General features: G+C 40.3%; 1 protein-coding gene across 11 annotated transcripts in view; it reads left to right on the top strand.

Moving 5' to 3' along the window:
* The first annotated feature begins 2,051 nt into the window (after nt 1-2,051).
* CEP126 (centrosomal protein 126) overlaps nt 2,052-22,392 on the top strand; it is a 101,103-nt gene continuing 80,762 nt past the window's right edge. For 9 of the 11 annotated variants that reach the window (XR_008290747.1, XM_053204207.1, XM_053204212.1 and 6 more), the window contains exons 1-2: nt 2,052-2,179; nt 4,997-5,116. Coding sequence is in view for 8 of the 11 variants with exons in the window: in XM_053204207.1 (XP_053060182.1) it covers nt 2,052-2,179; nt 4,997-5,116 (248 nt within the window). In the remaining 3 variants the exon portion in view is untranslated. Of the gene's footprint in view, nt 2,180-4,996; nt 5,117-15,362; nt 15,456-22,392 lie in introns of those variants that run through there. The other 2 variants (XM_053204213.1, XM_053204214.1) reach the window with 1 other exon arrangement.

Here is a 22,392-nt window from a genome sequence, read left to right as displayed (position 1 = left end):
ATAACTGCCTCAAATTATCTTTCTATTATCCAAATATCTAATCGTAAAGGCTCTTTCTTTAGAATCTAGGACTATACAAGTCAAATAAACACGAAAACCTAATATTTTGAAGAAATAATTTAAAGGTTAAAAAAATCCTATGATTAAAAAAAAAAAAACAAAAATAACTAGGGTGCCTGGGTAGCCCAGTCAGTTAAGTGTCCTACTTCAGCTCAGGTCATGATCTCACAGTTCAGGAGGCCGTTGACGGGCTGTGTGCTAACAGCTCTGAGCCTGAAGCCTGATTCAGATTCTGTGTCTCCCCTCTCTGACTCTCCCCTGCTCGTACCTGCCTCTCTCTCTCTCTCTCTCTCTCTCTCTCTCTCTCTCTCTTAAAAAAAAAAAAAACAAAAAAACTAACAACGCTGTTTAAATTTTCTTTTCTTCTTGGTCATCATTGTAAAGCAACATTTGAACAAAGAATGATTATATAAACAAGCATTTCCAGGCAATTGAGAAACCAAGCCTTGCTTCTTAATGCTAATAAACCATGCAACAAAGCACAAAAGTGCCAGACTAATAACAAAAGTTAGACTTTCGAGAAGTCTAAGCATGACTAAATACTCCACAGGAGTACTTAGTCCCACAACAGCAACCACAATCTTCTGTTGTTTGCACTGTGTGTGCCCTGCCCGCTTTTCTTCCTCTCTTTCAAATAGGCCCTAGAGAGACAGACTTGTGATGATAGGTCAGCGCCCTGGCTAGGCTGGTCTAAAACTTGCCAAGATAGCTAATGATCCATGTATGCACAGTTAGCCTCCCTTTGTCAACATTATACATTCTATCCTCTAGGCATGGTCCTGAAGGGAGCTTATGTGTTCTGTGTTTTAAGTCAAAGCTGGATATGTTGTGGCACTTTAAAATCTCCGTCACCAGATGACATTTTTGAGTCACTGCATCCAACTTGGCAAAAACGGTTTTAAATAGTTTCAACTGGAAAAGTTTATATTTGAACTCCAAAAATGAACAAACTGATTCACAAAGGCAGAGGCATTTTCATGGTGGATGAGTGATTTTTATTTGGTTTGTACATTCTGCTTCCAGTCTGGGAGTTTTTCCACCGGAGGGGAAAAAAAAAAAAGAACCCTGGCTGAAACAGAATTTATATGTACTTTTCTAATGAGCTCCAACAAAAAGTTGCAGCCTTTTTTTCAAAACTTCACTAGCAAAGCCATTACATTAATGGCCCTAAACTCGATTCTGTTCTCCACGCCCCCTGCAGCAATGTCAGCGTGGTGACCACCGTAGGCACATCCTCCCGGGGGATCTATGTCCAGGCCACACTGGGGTGGTCGGCTCCCAGCGTCTGGCAGCGAGACACGCAGCGTCCGGAGCCTCTGAAAGGCAGACCTTTCCAGCGGGGAGCTGGCAGACAAGAAAGAGACTGCGGAGGGACTGGCCGAGCATCCCGGAGCGGCGCGGGGATTCGGGGCAAGGAAATTTCCACGTCAGCAAACCTTGTCAGGGATGCTGACTCCCAGAAGACTCCCAGCTGGAACCCCACCGGAGTCGGCGGTTCCAACACAACCCCGGCCACGCCGCCCGGAAAGATCCGCACCGCAAACCCCACCCCGCTCTCAACGCTCCCGCGACCACGCCCCGCGAAGGCGGGGGTAAGACTGAACCCGGCGCTCAGGCACCGCGCAGCGAGGGGCTGCTGCGCAGACTCGGCTCTGGGAGAGGCCGGAGCCCCGCCCCCGGCGCCTATTGGCTGCCCGGAGCGCCGTGGTTTCGGTCGCCAAGGACGCGGCGTCCGTTGGTTGCCAAGATGGCGGCGGCGTCGGCTGGGCTGCTGCCGCCCCCTCTGCCGGTGCCCGGCAAGGTCGCCGCCGCCACAGCTACCGTCGCTGCTGCACGGGAACCGGGGCTGCCGCGGCCAAGCCTCCGGCGCCCGTGACGCGAGGCCTGAGAGACGGAGTGGGGGGGGGAGGGGGGCCGAGGAGGACGACGGGGCCGGGGCTGCCATGAGGGAGGCGCCGGCGGCGGGCCGGACGGCGGCGCTGAGGTGAAGGATGCTGGCCTGGAGGCCTGGAGCCCGGAGCGCGGTTGCGGCGCGCGGCACCGAGTGTTCGGAAGCCCGCGACGGAGCCCCCCTTAGCCCCCGCTCGGGCCGCGAGTGCCGCCGGCCTGGCGCCGACCTGTATCCTTCCAGGAGGCGGCGGGGGCCGGGTGCGCGGAGGTGACTGGGGTGCGCGCCGGCGGGGATGGGCAAGGGTGAGCAGGGTGACGGCGGTGCGTGGAGGTGACGGGGATCGGTGGCTGGGGTGAGGGCGGTGCGTGGAGGTGATGGGGATGGGCGGCTGGGATGACGGCGGTGGGGCGGCGGGGGGTGACGGCCGTGCGTGGAGGTGACGGAGATGGGCGGCTGGGGTGACGGCGGCGGGGCGGCGGGTCCCCGGCCCCGCGAATGAAGCTGCGCGCGGGACGCCCCCACCCGGCTCCGACCCGCTCAGCCCGGCTGACGAAGCTGTGCCGGGCCCCGCGGACGGAGGCGCGGAGCCGGGACCTGGCCTCTCTTCCCCGGGACTCGGTGCAGCCCACCTTCGGTCGAAAATTGTGCGAGTTTTGTTGTCCGAATCCGTGGGCCGATTTGAGTCCTGCAGAGCACGGCAGCACAGTCAGAATTAGCCCCTGTGTCCGCGAAGGGCGCGTTGGCGGCGGTGGGGACCGTCCGCAAGCGAGCGGGGAACGGCGTGTGCCCTGTTCCAGTTCGTCAAACGTCCGGGTCGGTCGGTCTCTCTCTGTCTCTCTCTGTGTCTCTGTCTCTGTCTCTCTCTCAGACACACACACACACACGGAGTATGAGTGGGGGAGGGGCAGAGAGGCAGCCCCAGAGGCAGCTGAGCCCAGCTCAGAGCCCCAGGTTCCAGGCTCCGAGCTGCCAGCACAGAGCGCGACGCTGGGCTCGAACTCTCGAGCTGTGAGATCATGGCCTGAGCCGAAGTGGGACGCTTAACCAGCTGAGCCACCCGGGCGCCCCTACGGCAGTAGAAATATTGCTGCACCCACCTTGCCTCTTTCTTCCCTGCCCAGCCTCCTACCCTACTCTTGATTTCCTGCACATGCTCTCTCGCCCACGTCCTTGGTTCTTTGCAGCCCTGGTCTTCGGCCTCAACCACCCCGTAGCTACTACAGTCCTACTTCTCTGTTCCTTCACTCGAGTAAGAAAAATGCTGCAGAGGAGAATCACAGAACAACACCGACCGCCACCACACAGACTACCAGTTTCCAGCTTTACCTGAACAAGAACAGGGTCCTCTGTTGTTCCTCTTAACGCCTGTGCCAGGTCGACGCCTCCAGCTCTCAGTGGACTGTCCTTCCACTTCCTAAGACAGCAGCACCACGAAGGCTCTCAGGTCCCTCCTCACAAACCCCACAAACTCCCATACTCCCAAGCACCACCCCCTACCCCCAACCTTGTTTCCGGCTCACTGATGGGATGTCACGGTGGAAGGTGTGTCTGTTCACCTGTGCCCTTATTTGCATAGCTTTTCTTCACCTCAGCACCCCTGGATTGTAAATTATCCCACCGCTCTTATAATTTACCTTCAACTGCTGATGCCATTCTTTCCTTCCCTACAGCTTTATAAACACACTCAGGCCTTGACTATCCTTAAAATTAACTAAGACTCAAACCCCTTGATCCTAAGAACCCTTTTAACTTTATTCTAGTATCTTCTCACTCTCTGTATTCAGACCTCTGAAAAGAGTAATCTAAATTCGCCATCTCTACCTTGTGTCACACTTGGTACTGCCTTCTGAAATAAACTTAATAAGATAGAAGTATAAAGTTGTAAAAGAATACAGACAGAAAATAGAATCTCCTATTTTTTTCCATGTGTTTGAAGGTATAGGACGTTTACCTTTGGAAAGGAAAGAAATTTTAAAGAAAAGCTACTTCAAAGATGACTCATTAGTTTAAAACTTTAGTGTAAGGAGAAATTGTGTCAGTGCAATGAACTGGGGAAAATACTTCCACTATAGTAGATGATTAATGTCTACACTGTCTACACTACACTACAACACTAAAAACTATAATGTATATATATTTTATATATATATAAACATATATTTATATGTATATATATAATTTTTATATAATATATATATTTATATGTATATAAACAACACTAAAAACTATAATATATATATATATATATATATATATATATATATATATATATATATATATCTTGTCCTGTATGCCTGTGGAGAATTTTCTCCAAGGAAATGGTTCAGTGAGGTTTTATTAAGCCATTACTATATTCTAAGCACCATGCCATGCATTGGAGTTCTAGAAATGTAGAGACAGATGTTTGTAGCATGTACTCAGGAAGATGTCAAGTTCTCCAGTGGCTAGAAAATAGGAGAGGAACTGTGTGCGGTGGCCCCAGGCAGATATGGGGAGTTAGCCAAGGAGGTGCTGGGTGGTGGTAATGGTATGAAGCGCCCGGTCTGTTCCGTCAGTGTCTTCATGTGTCTGGACATAGGATTCATGCAGGGAAACGTTGAAAATTGAAGCTGAACAGACAGACCGGATTATAAAATGCTTTATATATTGGGTCTAGAGGTAGAGAATTTATTGCAAATGTGACAGGGAGCTATAGAGAACAACAAAGAATGAGAAATCCAATCCAGATTTGCATTTAGCTGGTTTTGTGGAGGTTCGTAATGAATGTAAAGCTATGCAGTCTCATTATCTGAATTCATAATACCTAAAAGTACAATTTTTTTTCCCCAGGGAAAGTGAGATGTGTCTTCAGTGCTAATACCAATTCAGAATCTTTTTTACGTAAAACATTTGCTGGCCATATGCTAACACTAATGTATACACATATTAATTGTTCCGCAAAAAATCATTGCATCGTTAATATGAGGCTGTGATTACGTCTATCAGATAGCACTGACACTCATCCACTGAAGACAGCCATTGTCCTTAACTTTGTGCTACCATTAGAGATATGAAAATCCATCTAGAGAAAAATTTGGAAGAAGAGCGCCAGATATTACTGCAGCAACAAAAAATATGTCGAAATCGAGCTCGTAAATATTTTGTGGAATCAAACCGGAGAAAAAAGTAAGTAATCGTATTTTCTTCAGAATTGTAGAAAATCAAAGTCATTATACATTAATAGTTTCTCTACTTTGTAGCATTTTATGAACTTAAGTCGTGACATTGCTTTGTCTGTAAAACACTGATCAAGATTTTTGTCCCTTCATAAATTTTCTTACCGTTTTTTTGCCTAAAGCACAAAGATGTTGGTATGTTGTCTAATTACACTGACTGTGACCATAGCAGTCTTTTCTTGTCATAGAACTTCCTATAACAGTGTCATGTGACTGCAAAATGTACTGTTCTCTTTGTCTTCCGTATCATTTCATGACAAATTAAAAGATGACCAATTAGAGCCTTAGTCTCTAATGGAATGTAACTTGATTTTGTTATTCACTTCTATATAATTTTTTATATGGCTGTCTTCATTCATCCAATCAGAAAAATGGGGGAAAATATAAATAATTGTGGAAATATGATACAAAGAATATTATAAATGACTTCCATAAAAAAAATGCAGTTTTCTAGTGTAAACTGGAAGCCTAATAAAGTAAAAGTGTAAACCATCCAGTCACTGCTTCACAGTTTTCAAGGTTTCTCTGAATTATTAGATTTTGGTTTTTTAGACAGATTGGTAATAATGTTTTTGCTACCTTGTCTATATTTCCACAATACGTCAATAGCAGCAAATCCCTAGCGTTTATCAACTGCATCATTGGGCATGTGTTGCAAATCCCATTTGGGGAATACAAAATTGTTTACCTGTAATTTTTTTCTGGCATGGTATTTCTCTTTAGATTAACTCTTTCATTATCTGGTATAAAGTTATTCAATGAAGTTTTGTTTTGTATTTGTGTCTTACTGTGTTTCCCCTACCTTTTGGCTCTGGGGACCTATAAAAGGCACGTGCCAGGTGTTCAATGAAGATGAATAGTCATATGTTGAAACAGTCATGGAATGAGGATTTAAAGCTAGATCAAATATCTAGGTTTAAATCCTCATTCCATGAGTTAGAGCAAGGTATTTAATCTCTCACCCTCAGTTTCTTGTTTTTATGATTGGAATCAATAACATGTAACTCAAGGGATTGTTATGTAGAGCAAAAAGGTAATGTTAGAAGAGGAATAGTTGAAAACATGTGGAAAAATACGTATCACAGTGTCTGACCAGTACTGCTTCTTCCTTATTTAGTTTATTTTGTTGATTAATAATACTTGTCAATTGTGTGTTTTCTAATAATTGAGTTGCTTTGTAAAATAGCACAAAGTGACTTCCTGTTTTCTCTCATCAAATACTTTTCTCATCAAAAAAAAAAATTCTGATGTAGAAAGAAGAGAAATTTTGGTTTAAAATTCTAAGAGGACATTTTTCCAATATAATTTAATTATGTTTTATTTTTGTTACCGTACAGTGCTGTGTAAAGACATGTAAAAATTTCCTTTTAAACACTAATCATTTCATTTTTTAAAATTTTTAAAAATTTTGTTATTTTTTTTAATGTTTATTTATTTTTGAGACAGAGACAGAGCGTGAACAGGGGAGGGGCAGAGAGAGGGAGACACAGAATCTGAAACAGGCTCTAGGCTCTGAGCTGTCAGCACAGAACCTGACGCGGGGTTCGAACCCACAAACTGTGAGATCATGACCTGAGCCAAAGTCGGACACTTAAACGACTGAGCCACCCAGGTGCCCCAAATCATTTCATTTTTTATGAAGGGGGCCAAGTTATTTGTGCACTCCTGAATTTCAAAATGTGTCTATTATAATGGCCTTTTGGGCCTTGCTGTTATCTATTTATGTTTTACTTCATGTAAGTTTATGCTGTCCGCTCCCATCATGGTCACAGTTTCTGTCTAAAAACCATTTTTTCCTACAAGCAGAGCTGTTCTCCTTCCACTCTTAGGTAAGTTATACTTTGACATTGTCAGTGCTGTGTCCCCAGTAGTATTCAAAGAAAGTGTCCGTAGCATCAATTTTTCTTTATTTATTCCCATTCATTGCTTAAAATCACGCACATTTAATTTTCTTGTTATTTACTACTGCTTTGCTTTTCTATCTGCCAGTATTTTTCTTAAATGTTTTTATCACATTCTCAAGTTTTCCATTCTTCTATTCAGTATCTGTAGAACGGAGTCCCCTTTCTTTTACTCCAAGACCTCCTACCTTCTGTAGATACTGCCCCCATATGTACTGGCTATCTGTAGGCCTAATGCATAACTGGCATTCTGGGACTTTCCCTTTTTTGCTCTTGGGATTTGGAGACACAGTTTCTTATTTCCCATAGCATCCCTTTTGTTTTGTTTTATAACAGTTTGCTGGAGCACATCCTCACATAGTTTTCTATTATGCTACTTGTAGACCAAGTAATCTTAAGATACACACACACACACACACACACACACACACACACACACACACAAAGAAATTAACTATTTCCTACATTTTTAAAAATTTCAATTTTGGAACTATCTTTTATCTGTAACTAAAAAGGCATCTATTTACTGAAGAAGCATAACTGGTTGAGTACAAATGATTAAACATTATATCAGGAGAAAAAATTTTTGTTTATTCTATTATTAAACTTTAGAAATGACGATCTGATTTAATGTGACTTCATAAGGGTAAGAAATTGAAACAGATGTTAAGAAGAGTCCAAAAGGAGCCTCAGGTAGTTGTGGTTTTCTTTAAGTTTGTTTTAATTTTGTTTGGTTTGTATTTTTTTTTTTTAATTTATTTGTTAAACTCCAAGTTAGTTAACATACAGTGTAGTATTGATTCAGGAGTAGAACCCAGTGATTCATCACTTACATGTGACACCCAGCGCTCATCCCAACAAGTGCCCTTCTTAATGCCCATCACCCATTTAGCCCATCCCCCCATCCACCTCCCCTCCAGCAACCCTCAGTTTGTTCTCTGTATTTAAGTCTCTTATGGGTTGCCTCCCTCTTGTTTTTATCTTATTTTTCCTTCCCATTCTCCTATCTTCTTCTATTGTGTTTCCTAAACATATGAGTGAAATCATATGAAATTTGTCATTTGCTGACTTTGATTCCATGGATCTGTGTGTTTATTTTTATACCAATATCATACTGTTTTGATTAGTCTAGGTTTGCAGCATAGTTTGAGATCAAGAAGTGTGATACCTCCAGCTCTGTTCTTTCTCAAGATTGTTTTGGCTCTTTGAGATCTTTTGTGGCTCCATATAAATTGTAGAATTATTCTGGTTTTATAAAATATGCCATTGGTATTTTGACAGGGATTGCATTGAATCTTTAGATTGCCTTGTGTGGTATGGACAGTCTAACAATATTAATTCTCCCAATCCATGAGCACAGAACATCTTTCTGTTTGTTTGCATCTTCTTTTTTTTTTTTTTTAATTATTTACTGTGGGGGGAGCAAGCAAGTGAGGGGCAAAGAGAGGGGGCAGAGGATCCAAAGTGGGCTCTGCACTGACAGGCTGACAGCAGTGAGCCCTATGTGGAGCCTGAGGTCACGAAACACAAGATCATGACCTGAGCTGAAGTCGGACGCTCAACCTCAACCGACTGAGCCACCCAGGGGCCCCTTATTTGCATCTTCTTAAGTTTCTTTCACCAACGTCTTCCAGTTTTCAGTGTAGAGGTCTTTCATCTCCTTGGTTACATTTATTGCCAGACATCTTATTCCTTTTGATGGAATTATAAATGGGATTGTTTTCTTGATTCTCATTATTAGTGCATAGAAATGAAATGGATTTCTGAATATTGATTTTGTATCCGCAACTTTACTGAATTTATAGATTCGTTCTAGCAGTCTTTTGGTGGATTCTTTAGGGTTTTCTGTATATAATATCATGTCATCTGCCAATAGTGACAGTTTTGTTTCTGTCTTTCCGATTTGAATGACTTTTTTTTTCCTTGCCTAATTGCCATGTCTGGGACTTCCAGTACTCTATTGAATACTAGTGCGACGAGTGAGCATCCCTGTTCTTAGAGGATCACCATTATGATGTTAAAGGTGGGATTGTCATATATGGCCTTTATTATGTTTAGGTACATTCTTTTCTACCCACTTCGTTGAGTGTTTTTATCATAAATAGATGTTGACTTTTGTCATGCTTTTTCTGCATCTATTGAGATGTTCATATAATTTTTATCTTTCATTTTGTTAATATAGTGAATCATTTTTTTTTCAACGTTTATTTTTTTGGGGACAGAGAGAGACAGAGCATGAACGGGGGAGGGGCAGAGAGAGAGGGAGACACAGAATCAGAAACAGGCTCCAGGCTCTGAGCCATCAGCCCAGAGCCTGACACGGGGCTCGAACTCACGGACCGCGAGATCGTGACCTGGCTGAAGTCGGACGCTTAACCGACTGCGCCACCCAGGCACCCCTATAGTGAATCATTTTAATTGATTTGCAGATGTTGGACCAAGCTTGCATCCCTGGAATATATCCCAGTTGATTCTGGTGTATGACTCTTTTTTTTCTTTTTCTTTTTTAAAGTTAATTTATTTATTTTGAGAGAGAGAGAGAGAGAGAGACACGAGAGGGGCAGAGAGAGAATCCCAACCAGGTTCTGCACTGTCAGCGCAGAGCCCAGTGTGGGGCTTGATCTCATGAACACTAGATCATGACTTGAGCCGAAATCAAGAGTTGGACTCTTAACCAACTGAGTCACCCAGGCGGCCGTGGTTTATGATCCTTTTAATGTATTGTTGGAATTGGTTTGCTAATATTTGTTGATTTTTACATCTGTGTTCATCAAGGATGTTGGCCTGTAATTTCCTTTTTTTGTGATGTTCTTGTGTAGTTTTGCTCCCAGGGTAATGCTGACCTTGTAGAATTTGTTTGGAAGCTTTCCTTCCTCTTCTATTTTTTGGAAGAGTGTGAGAAGTATAGGTATTAAATCTTCTTTGAATGTTTGGTAGACAATACCAGTAAAGCCATCTGGTCCTGGACTTTTGTTTTTTGGGGGATTTTTGATTACTGATTCATTCTCCTTACTAATAATTGGTCTGTTCTGATTTTCTGTTTCTTCATGATTCAGTCTTGGAAGATTGTGTGTTCCTAAGAATTTTTTCATTTCTTCTATATTTTCCAATTTGTTGATGTATAATTGCTCCTAGTAATCTGGTATGATCCTTTGTATATCTGTGATATCAGTTGTAATTTCTCCTCTTTCATTTCTGATTATATTTGTTTGAGTCCTCTCTCTTCTGTTCTTGGTTAGTCTAGCTAAGGATTTGTTGATTTTATCTTTTCAGAGAACCAGCTCTTAGTTTCAGTGATCTTTTCTATTGTCCTTTTAGTCTCTGCATTTCTTTCTCCTCTGATTTTTATTATTTTCCTTCTTCTAGTTTGGGGCTTTGTTTGTTCTTTTTCTAGTTCCTGTAGGTGTAAAGTTAGATTGACATTTTTCTTGTTTTTTGAGGTAGACCTGTATTGTTATGAACTTACCGCTTAGAACCGCTTTTGCTATATATAGATTTTGGTACGTCATATTTCTGTTTTCATTTGTCTCTAGATTTTTTTTTTGAATTTCTTCCTTGATTTCTTCTCTTACACAGCTGCTCAGTAACATATTGTTAAACTCCACATATTTATAGTTTTCCCATTTATCTTCTTGTAATTAATTTCTAGTTTTATACTATTGTGGCTGGAAAAGATGCTTGATATGATTTCAGTCTTCTTGAATTCATTGAGACTTGTTTTGTTGTCCAATGCATGATCTATTCAAGAGAATGTTTAATGGGCACTTGAGAAGAATGTGTATGCTGCAACTTTTGGATTGAATGTTCTGTGTATATTTATTAAGTCTGTGTAGTCTAGTGTGTTTTTTAAGGCTGATGTTTCCATATTGATTTTTTTTATCTGAATGATCTATTGATTAATGAAAGTGGGTATTGAAGTTTCCTACTGTTATTGTATTGCTTTCATTTTCTCTCTTTAGGTCTGTTAAAATTTGCTTTATATATTTTGGTGCTTGTACATTGGTTTCCTATGTATTTATAAATTTTATGTTTTCTTGCTGGATTGACCCTTTTGTCATTATACAGTACCCTCTTTGCCTTAAATTACAGTCTTTGTTTTCAAGTCTCTTTTGTCTGATGAGTATAGCTCCTCCATCTTTCTTTTCATTTTCATTTACATGGAATATCTTTTTCCATCCCTTTCTTTCAGTCCATGCATGCTTATTTCTGAAGTTAGTCTCTTGTAGGCAGCATGTAGATAGGTCTTGTTTTTCTTTTTTCTTTTTTTTTCTTTTTTTTAACTCTTCAGTCACTGTCTTTTGATTGGTGAATTTAAGCCATTTACTTTTAAAATAATTATTGGTAAGTATACACTTATTGCCATTTTGCTCATTGTTTTATGGCAATTTTATTGTTCTTTCTTCTCTTGTCTTTTGTGATTTGGCTTTCTGTAGTGTCATGTTTAGATTCCTTTCTTATTTTCTTTTGTGTATTTGTTATAAGTTTTTTCCTTGTGATTGCTGTCAGATTCACATAAAATATCGTATGTAAATAACAGTCTGTTTTAAGTTGATAGCAACTTAATTTTAAGCATATTCCAAAACTTTACCTTTTTACAACACCCCCCAGCTTTTATATTTTCAATAACACATTTTACATCTTTTGTCCTATGTTTCCTTTAATTAATTATTGTACTTTTAATAATTTTAACTACTTTTGTCTTTTAACCTTCATGCTAGCTTTATAAGTGATTGATCTACTACCTTTGTTATATATTACCTTTTCCAGTAAGGTTTTTACTTTTCTGTGTTTTCTTATTAATTAGTGCCATTTCTTTTCAACTGAAAGAAGACCCTTTAATGCTTCTTACAGAGCTGGTTTGGTGGCGATGAACTCCTTTAACTCCAAATCTGTCCTTCAATCCTGAGTGGTAACTTCACTGTGTAGAGAATTCTTGATTGAAAGATTCTGTTTTCTTTCAGCATCTTAAATATGTCATGCCACACCCTTCTGGCCCATAATGTTTCTGCTGGAAATTCTGCTGTGAGTTTTTGGGGTTTCCCCTTGTATGTAACAAGTTGTTTTTCTCTTGCTGCTTTTAGGATTCTCTCTTTATCCTTAACTTTTATCATTTTGATTATAATATGTCTCAGTGTAGATTTCTTTGTGTTCATCTTATTTGGAACTCTCTGGGCTTCCTGGACTTAGATGTCTGATTCCTTCCCCTGATTGAAGAAGTTTTCAACCATTATTTCTCACATAATTTTTCTGGTTCTTTCCTCTGTCTTCTTCTTCTGGGATCTCTATAATGCGATTATTCTCCTTGATAATTGTCCCAAAGGTCCCTTAGGGTATCGTCACTGTTCTTAATTCATTTTTACATTTGCTGCTCAGTCTCTGTGAGTTTCATTGCTTTGTTTTCCAACTTACCGATTTGTTCGACCTCATTCAGGCTGCTGTTGAACCCTTCTAGTGAATTTTTCAGTTCAGTTACAACTTTCTGTTCAGTTACAACTTCTGTTACAAGTTCAGTTCAGAATCTCTTATTCCTCCAGCAAACATTGCATACCTTTTATGTTTCTGTCTCTTTGTTGAGGTTCTCTCCGTGTTCATCCATTTTTCTCTGAAGTTCGGTGAACTTTATAACTATTACTTTAAACTCTTTATTAGGCAGATTACTTATCACCATTTCATTTAGTTTTTTCCTTTTTTTAATTTTTTTTTAACATTTATTCATTTTTGAGAGACAGAAAGAGCACAAGCGGGGGAGGGACAGAGAGAGAAGGAGACACAGAATCTGAAGCAGGCTCCAGGCCCTGAGCTATCAGCACAGATCCTGATGTGGGGCTCAAACTCACAAACCGCGAGATCATGACCTGAGCCGAAGTCGGACACTTAACCAACTGAGCCACCCAGGCGCTCCTCATTTAGTTTTTTCTGTGGTATTATCTTGTTCTTTCTTTTGGAACGTATTTGTTTTTCTCCTCCTTTTTCTTGATGCTCTGTGTTTGTTTCTATATATTTAGGTAAGACAGCCACCTCTCCCAGTCTGGAAGGGGTAACCTTATGTAAGAGATGTCTTACGAGGCTCAAAAGTGCAGTATCCTCTGATCACCAGAGCATGGCACTCAAGGATGGTCTTCTGTGTGGGCTGTGTGCACCCTCTTACTACAGTGAGGCCATAGCTGTGCGTGCTAGTGGGTGGGGCCGGGACTCAGTCTCGCTGCAGGAAGCCCCTGTGACTGCTGTCATGGGTTGGCAGGTGTTGTCATGGTTGGCAGGTAGGGGTGGCTCCCGACCCCAGTTGCAAAGCACATTCCTGACTGTGCAGCACGTTGGTGGGCACAGCTTTCAGGGGCATAGGCATTGGTGCTAGCAGATTAGAGGAAGAATTCCACAAGGGTGCTCCCTGGTACTAGAATTAGGAAGGTAAACTGAGTGGCTTCTGCCATTGTCTCTTTCCCCAGGCGAAAGTCCCTGCTGTTTCCAGTCCCTCCCACAGACTTTTTAAGGTGAACGAATGGGTCTCCTTTCCCTATTGTCTGTGTGCAGTTCAGACTAGTGTTTGAGTCTGTGCCAAAGCCCGTTAGAGTGAGTTTTCTGTTCCCTATGGTTTTATAGTTTTCCTGAACATAATCCCTGTTCACTGTTTTGGGGGCTCCTCTCTCCTGTGCAGGATCTAAGGTTTGGGATATGGAGTTGGAATCTCTTACTCCTCCAGCAAACATTGCATACCTTTTATATCCCTTCTGATTGTGACCCATAGCAGCTGGGGTGTTGTTTTCCCCTAACAAGTTCATGTTTCTGCCTCCCTCTCTTACCGATGTTGCCCTTTTATCCTTTGTTGTGGAGGCTCCGTTCATTCCATTTTCAGGTCCCTTTCAGTGGGAATTATTCCATACATAGTTGTAGATTTGTGTCCAGGGGAGGACATGGTTCAGGACTTGCTGTGCTGCTATCTTGGACCCAACTCAACCTCCAAATAGTTTTAAAATACTAATGTAAGCATATAGACTTAAAAGATCAGATTATCAGACAAAATTCCTATGTAACTAACTGGCAGAAAAAGAGAAAAAAAGGACAGAATGGGGAAATTTTCCCAAATAAAGAGAACAAAGACTACCAGGTAATAAATGAAAGGCAAATACTTTGGAAGAGTCGCTAAAATTTGTAAGACAGATTTCTTAAATGTCCTAAAGGCAGAAGAAAATTCGCTAGAGAATCATGTAATGAATTACCTGGTGAACATGAAATATGGGGTAACTGCATTATCTGTTTGGGAAAATGATGAAGTTTGAAGTTTCCCATGAAGCCGGAAATATATACCCTTAGAATAAATAAGAAGAAATTATACTTTACATAGTAAGTCATGTTTATCAAACCTCTACATGTGGATATATATCGTAAGCTAAAAAATATAAATAGATTCAAGTAGGTTTAGATATCAGTATGTGTGAATATCCATGGTAATATTATCCATAATATATTAAAAGAAAAATTCAAGGAATTTAAGACATTTACAAGTGATTTTTGAACATTTAAAAATAATCTAGAAGACAGCCATTTATTCACTAAAGTAATATTTGCTGGGAGACTTAAAGATTTCATATACTGAAGAATAAAAAAGTAAATGCATGATTCCTGCCCTCAACTTACTAATAGTGAAGGAATAAAGGCTGGCGATGCTATGCGATGAATACTGTGACGTACTATGGAAGCACATTCACATAGTCCGGAACAAAGAACTCCTGGAAGTCTTGTTAGATGACCAGGAGTTATCCAGGCGGCCGGAGCAGGAAGGGAATTTAACTCAAAGAGGACAATATGTGGGGAGGTTTAATGTTGTGGAATATAAGAGAGAAACGTTATGTGACTTACACACGGGAAAATGTGGAAGAGCATTAGGAGATGAAGCTATAGAGTGGGTAAGGAGATATTTCATAAAACCACTTGTGTGCTGATCTAAAGCAATTAAACCCTGTCCTTAGTACTCGGAGATGCTGTTGAAGGAGGAAAACCAGAGTGTCATGACTGCATTTACATTTTAGCTGATTACAGCCAAGGACTAGAGGATGAAATGAAAGCACCTGGAGACAAGAACAAAAGAACAAGTAGAGAGTTGTTACACTGACCTGGCAAGAAGGGGGGGAGGGTCACTGGGGGGTCTCAAGTCATGGGTGGTGCATAAGGAGCATTGTCAAAATGGGATACTTACGGATTTTGTAAACCTTAACGTTTTTAATACCAGTCTTTCTAAATTTCTGTGATCTTTTATACAAATTATGATAAATTTTTGATTTTTCCTTTATGCCCTAGGATTATTATGATAAGCATCAAATATTCCCTGTTGTGTTGCTGTTTTGCCTTGAGCTGTTAACCTTTATTTAGTTTATAATAGTAGCCTGACAGGTAAGCTTGGTGAGTTTATCTATTAAAGATTTTCTCTCTACTGGCTGAAATTTCTTTTTTAAATTGAAGTCTTTATTTTAAGATAGTTGTAGATTCACATGCTGTTGTAAAAAAAAAAAATAGAAATCCCATAATACCCTTTACTTAGTTTTCCCCAATGGTAACATTTTGCAAAACTATAGTTCAACCTCAAAACCAGAATAATGACACTTAGGCAGGCAAGATACAGAACATTGTCGCAGAGATTCCTGAGTTGCCTTTTATAGTGACACCCACTTCCCTCCCACTCCCACCCTCTGGAGATCACTAATCTGTTCTCATTTCATCTCAGGTTTTGCATTTCTAGAGCGCTCTATAAATGCCGTCATACTGTATGTAACCTTTAGTGATGGACTTTTTTCCCTCGGTGCAACACTCTGGGATCCGTCCAGGTTGTTGTGTGCACCAGCGGTTCACTGTTTTTATTGCTGAGTGTTCTCCCTGATGTGGGTGGTGCACCAAAGGGGGGTTAACCTGAAGGACATCTGGGTGATTTCCAGTTTGGGTTATGACAAATAAAGCTGCTGTAAATACTCATGTATATGTTTTGTGTGAACAGAAATTTTTATTTCTTTGGATAAATGACTGAAAGTACAATTGCTGGATCATATGGTGATTGCATATTCGTGTTTTTAAAAAATTGCCAAACTGTTTTTCAGAGTGACTGTTCCCATCACCACTGTAAGATTGATCAGTGTTCACATCCTCACCAGCTGGCACCAGTGTTGTTAACAGTTTTTATTTTTTCCATTTTTATGGGTGTGTAGTAATAGCTCATCGTATTAATTTTCATTTCCCTAATGGCTAATGATGACAATATCTTTTCATGTCCGTATTTGCTATCTATCCTCTTTAATGAAGTTTCTCTTAATGTCTTTTGTACATTTTCTAATTAGATTACTTGCTGTTTTACTGTTGAGTGTCAGAGAACTGTATACATTCTAGATACTTTGTCAGGCATGTGCTCCTCTGGAGCTTAGCTTTTCATCTCCTTAGTTGGGTCTTTCCCAGAGCACAAGTTATTATTTCTATGAAATCCAATTTATCCACTTTTCTTTTTATAGATTGTGCTTTGATGTCAAGTCTAAGAACTCTGTGCTTAACGACCTAGATCCTAAAAATTTTCTCTTTTTCCTAAACGTTCTATTTTAATGTTTTATAGTTAAGTCCATGATTCATTTTTAAAAAAATTTTTTAAGTTTATTTATTTTGAGAGAAAGAGAGAGGAGAGAATCCCAAGCAGGCCCATGCAATCAGCACAGAGCCCGACACAGGGCTAGAACCCACAAACCGTGAGATCATGACCTGAGCCAAAATCAAGAATCAGACACTTAACCAAATGAGCCACCCAGGCACCCTCCCCGCATGATTCATTTTGAGTTAACTTTTGTATAAGGTGTGAGACTTAGGACCCCCTCATCAGAATTCATTTGAGCGTATTCGTGTGGGTCTATATCTGGGTTCTCTCTTCTGTTAATCTCTTTTGTTAAACCTCCACCAATACTTCAGTTTTTATTGTGATTATGTAGCTATATAATATATAGTTACATAATTATTCTTGTGTAATAAGGTAGGTCTTCAAATCACATAGACTGATTCCTCCCACTTTATTCTTTCTCAGAATTATTTTAGGTATTCTAATTCCTTTGCCTTTATATATAAAATTTAGAATAATCTTATCTGTATCTGCAAAAATCATTGATGAGTTTTTTAATAAGAATTGCATTATACCTTTACATCTATGTGGTGTGGAGAGAACTGACATCTTTTCTTTAATCAATCTGAGTTTTTTATTTCAGTTATTGTATTTTTCAGTTCTAAAATTTTCAATTGGTTCTTCTTAGTGATTCTGTAATCATCTATTCTTGAGGCTATTTTTTTCATTTGCAAACATGTTCATAATTGCTGATTGAGCACTTTTATCAATCATGGCTGCTGTAAAATCTTTGTCAGATAATTCTGACATCTCTGTCATTTTGGTGTTGATATCTGTTGTCTTTTTTCACTCAGTTTGAGATCTTCCTGGTTCTTGGAATAAGTGGTTTTCTATTAAAACCTGGACATTTTTGTATTATGTTATGAGACTCTGGAACTTCCTAAAGTGTCACCTTTAGCTGGCTCTGGCACCATACCAGCTGGGGAAGGCTATGGGGGTGGACACTGCCTCACTACTGACAGATGGAGGTGGCGGTCTAGTTCACCCCTCAGTCTCTGTGGACACCAGGTTAGGGGAGGGGCCCCTTATTACTTCAGGGAGCGTGGGCGTTTCCATTGACACCGCAGTGTGTGTGGCCTCATTACTGCTAGATGTTGATGGAGAAAGTCTTCCTCAGACACTACCCAGTTGGGCAGAGATGGGCAGCGACTCATCCTGCCAGACTCCGGACCTCTTTTCTGCTAATACTAGGTGATGAGGAGGGCCTCATTACCACCAGGTAGGGATGAAAGCCCGGCGTTCTGTTCAGCTTCTCTGACGTCATTCCAGCAGGAGGGCTGGGGGTGCCCTGTTACTGCCTGGCAAGCGTGGAAATCCAGGCCCCCCAGCAGCCTTTGCTGGCAAGGGTGGGAGCAGAGCCACAGTGTTTCTTTAGTGGTATTTGGATAGAGTGGTGGGCTGTTGAATAAAAGTTTTCTGTCTTGCTGGGTTGGCTTTTCCTCTCCTGGGGCTAGAGAGAGCAAGCTTCGTTTGGCTAGTTTATTTGTTTATTTTGTCTAAACCTGTTGACATATACACATTGCCTGATTCTTCCACTCCAAGTATGGGATATTTGAAGCCAAAAGAAAAACCAGGAAACTTACCATCGTGTCGTTCCTCAGGTCCCGCGGTCCATGGTTACTCTGCTTCCTTCTTTCCACCTTTTACTTTTTTATTCTTTTTTTAAATATATGTAATGTCTAGGATTTTTATTTGTACTTAGTGAGAGAAATGGCAGGAAGTATGTGTACTTCCATCTTACCTGAAGCAGAATTTGTTTCTTTTTGATGTTAGTATTTCTCTTTTAGAACTAACCCCTTCGCCTTGCTTTTATATTTCTAATACATTATGACCTAGTAAATAGAAGATTTTCATTAGAACTGAATCTGAGATAAGAATATATGTGAATAAGGACCTAGGAGACTCTCTAATGATTAAAACTTATAAACTTTAGTTAACTGATGTTGGCACGGTTTTTCTGGCTGACATCTCAGTCTTTGAAAGAAGTGAGGTGCTGTTATGGTTTCCTTTTGCAGTCCGTGCGTTACTAGTCATGTGTGGGAAATCAGACTATAGATCTTTGTTGTTTGGGTGTTTTTTCCTGCACTGGTGTCTTCATGGCTGTTTGAAACTTTCCGTTTATTTTCTTTTCCAGTCAAGGGAAAGTCAATCAGTTGGAAATAGGATTTTTCAATACAGGTTTTTGGGATCTCAAATAATTTTAAGTGTTAACAGTTAAAGGATTAACTGTGACACGTGTTTCTTTGACAAGCAACGAAATGTGACCGTATATTCCTGTATTTAGTGTTATTTCTTATAAGCTACTGGCATTATCATGTATTTAAAATCTTATGCTTTATTCCTGAAAACTACTCTTTCTCCAGTTATAATTTTTTAATTGGAGTGCTGTTTTGTTCTATTTTTAAATTTGATTTCTAATTATTTCAAAATATAGTTTTTAAACTTTTAAACTAAAAAAAAATGATCATATCTCTAGAATATTGTACCTATTTAAATCTTAAATACAGTTCCATCCAGAAAAAAGAAATACATTACAAAAGGCCAGCTTTCCAGTTCTGCCTGTGTCTCCTGTGACTTCAGGTGCTCTTAATACTGTGCTTAGGTTCTCTTGTTAAAGTTGTTGCCGTGACAGTTATTTCTTCACTTTTTAAGAATATTTCCAGCAGAAGAAAATAATACTCCATAGTTGTAGATTCCTGGGAAAACAGAACAAACAATCTGACATGCGACCATCATGTGATGCGGGGCTCACATTGCGCCAAGATGGTCTACATGTTTCATGGGGCAGAACTGTACACGTTAAATAGACCCTTCAAAATTTGCTGAAATGCATTATTCTAGTAGCCAAGATAGGAAAATAATCTAAATGTCCATCAGCTGGCGAATATACAAAGAAAATGTGAGAGATACATACACCATGGAATATCATTTCAGTCTTAAAAAGAGGAGGATACCCTGCCATTTGTGACAACATGAATGAACCTGGAGGACACTATGCTAAGTGGAATGAGTCAGACACAGACAAAGACCGCATGGTCTCACTTATATGTGGAATCCAGAAAAGGTTGAACTGCAGAGAGGGGTGGGGCAAAAGGAGAGCTATTGATCAAAAAGAACAAACTTTGAGCTGTGAATAAGTTCTAGAAATCTCATGTACAGCATGGTGACTGTAATTAATTAATAGTGTATGGTATAGTTGAAATTTGCGAAATGAGTACACCTCCAGTTTGCTCATCAGCAAAAAGCAAAAGATAACTATAGGAGGAGAGGGATATGTCCACAGCTTTGGTTTGGACAATCATTTCACAGTGTTTACACATATAGACATTATATTGTACACCTTCAATATATACAATTTGTGGTTTTCTTTTCTTTTTTTTTAGTGTTTATTTTTTTGAGAGAGAGACAGAGCATGAGCAGGGGAGGGGCAGAGAGAGAGAGGGAGACACAGAATCTGAAGCAGGCTCTAGGCCCTGAGCTGTCAGCACAGAGCCTGATATGGGGCTCGAACTCATGAGCTGTGAGATCATGACCTGCGCTGAAGTCAGATGCTTAACTGACTGAGCCACCCAGGTGCCCCAGTTTATGTTTTCCAAGCACAAATCAGTAAGTGAATTTTTTTAAGTTGCTAAGACAGGCCATGTTTCTTCCATGAAAAAGGCTAACTCCAAGGGGTTGCACTGAATGTGTAGATTTTGTGAGCAGTATCAACATTTTAACCATGTTTGTTGTTCCAATCCATGAGCATGGAATGTTTTTCCATTTTTTGTGTCTTCAATTTTGTTCACAAGCTTTGTGTAGTTTTCAGCATAGTTTTCAGCATGTAGATCTTTTATCTCTTTGGTTAGCTTTATTCCTAGGTATTTTAAGGTTTTTGGTGCAATTGTAAATGGGATTGATTCCTTGATTTCTCTGCTGTTTCATTATTGGTGTATAGATATGCAACTGATTTCTGCACATTGATTTTATATCCTGTGACTTTGCTGAATTCATGTATCAGTTCTAGCAGATTTTTCGTGGAGTCTTTTAGGTTTTCCATGTCGAGTGTCATATCATCTGCCAATAGTGAAAGTTTGACTTCTTCCTTGCCAATTTGTATGCCTTTTATTTCTTTTTGTTATCTTATTGCTGAAGCTAGGACTTCCAGGACTATGCTGAATAACAGTGGTAAGAGTGGACATCCCTGTCATGTTCCTGACCTTAGGGGGAAAGCTCTCTGTTTCCTCAATGTGGATGGAACTAGAGTATATTATGCTAAGTGAAATAAGTCATTCAGGATAAATATCATATGATTTCACTCATGTGGAATTTAAGAAGCACAACAGATGAACATAGGGGAAGGGAAGCAAAAATAAGATAAAAACAGAGAGGGGGAAAACTGTAAGAGACTCGTAAATACAGAGAACAAACTGAGGGTTGCTAGAGGGAGGTGGGTAGGGGATGGGCTAAATGAATGATCAGCCTTAAGGAGGGCACTTGTCGGGATGTGTACTGGGTGTCATATGTAAGTGATGAATCAATGGGTTCTTGTGAAACCAATACTACAGTGTATGTTAACTAACTTGGAGTTAAATAAATAAATTGAAAAGACATAAAAAGTGATGATTACCTTTAAAAAAGACTGATTCCAGGGTTAATGGGAAGCAGCACCATGCTCTTCCAGCTCTGCCTTCTACAGTGGCAGGAGCAGGTGTCTTGTTTTTATCACCAGCCCCATCTGTTCCCAGAGTACTTACCACAATGCCTGGCACATAACTGCATGAAGGGGAGTCGGTGATGAGGGAAAGAACTACATCAGTCACCTCTACGATTGCTTATTAAAACTTTCTGTCTACGGACTTGAAGCTGTATTACAAAGCTGTAATCATCAAGACAGTATGGTACTGGCGCAAGAACAGACACTCAGATCAGTGGAACAGAATAGAGAACCCAGAAATGGACCCACAAACATATGGCCAACTAACCTTTGACAAAGCAGGAAAGAATATTCAATGGAATAAAGACAGTCTCTTCAGCAAGTGGTGCTGGGAAAACTGGACAGCGACATGCAGAAGAATGAGCCTGGACCACTTTCTTACACCATACACAAAAATAAACTCAAAATGCATGAAAGACCTACGTGAGACAGGAGGTCATTAAAATCCTCGAGGAGAAAGCAGGCAAAAACCTCTTTGACCTTGGCCACAGCAACTTCTTACTCAACACGTCTCCAGAGGCAAAGGAAACAAAAGCAAAAATGAACTACTGGGACCTCATCAAAATAAAAAGCTTCTGCACAGCCAAGGAAAAATTAACAAAACTAAAAGCAACCGACAGAATGAGAGGAGATATTTGCAAGTGCCATCTCAGATAAAGGGTTAGTATCCAAAATCTATAAAGAAGTGATCAAACTCAACACCCAAAAAACAAATAATCTAGTGAACAAATGGGCAAAAGACCTGAATAGACACTTCTCCAAAGAAGACATCCAGATGGCAAACCGACATATGAAAAAATGCTCATCATCACTCATCATCAGGGAAATACAAATCAAAACCACAATGAAATACCACCTCACAGCTGTCAGAATGGCTAACCTTAACAACTCAAGCAACAACAGATGTTGGCAAACATGCAGAGAAAGAATCTCTCTTGCACTGCTGGTGGGAATGCAAACTGGTGCAGCCACTCTGGAAAACAGTA

The sequence above is a fragment of the Acinonyx jubatus genome, chromosome D1 (genome assembly GCF_027475565.1).
Source record: "Acinonyx jubatus isolate Ajub_Pintada_27869175 chromosome D1, VMU_Ajub_asm_v1.0, whole genome shotgun sequence".
In the NCBI taxonomy this organism is placed as follows: Eukaryota; Metazoa; Chordata; class Mammalia; order Carnivora; family Felidae; genus Acinonyx; species Acinonyx jubatus.
The sequence above is the reverse complement of the archived record's forward strand: the minus strand, read 5'-3'. Positions and strand labels throughout refer to the sequence as shown.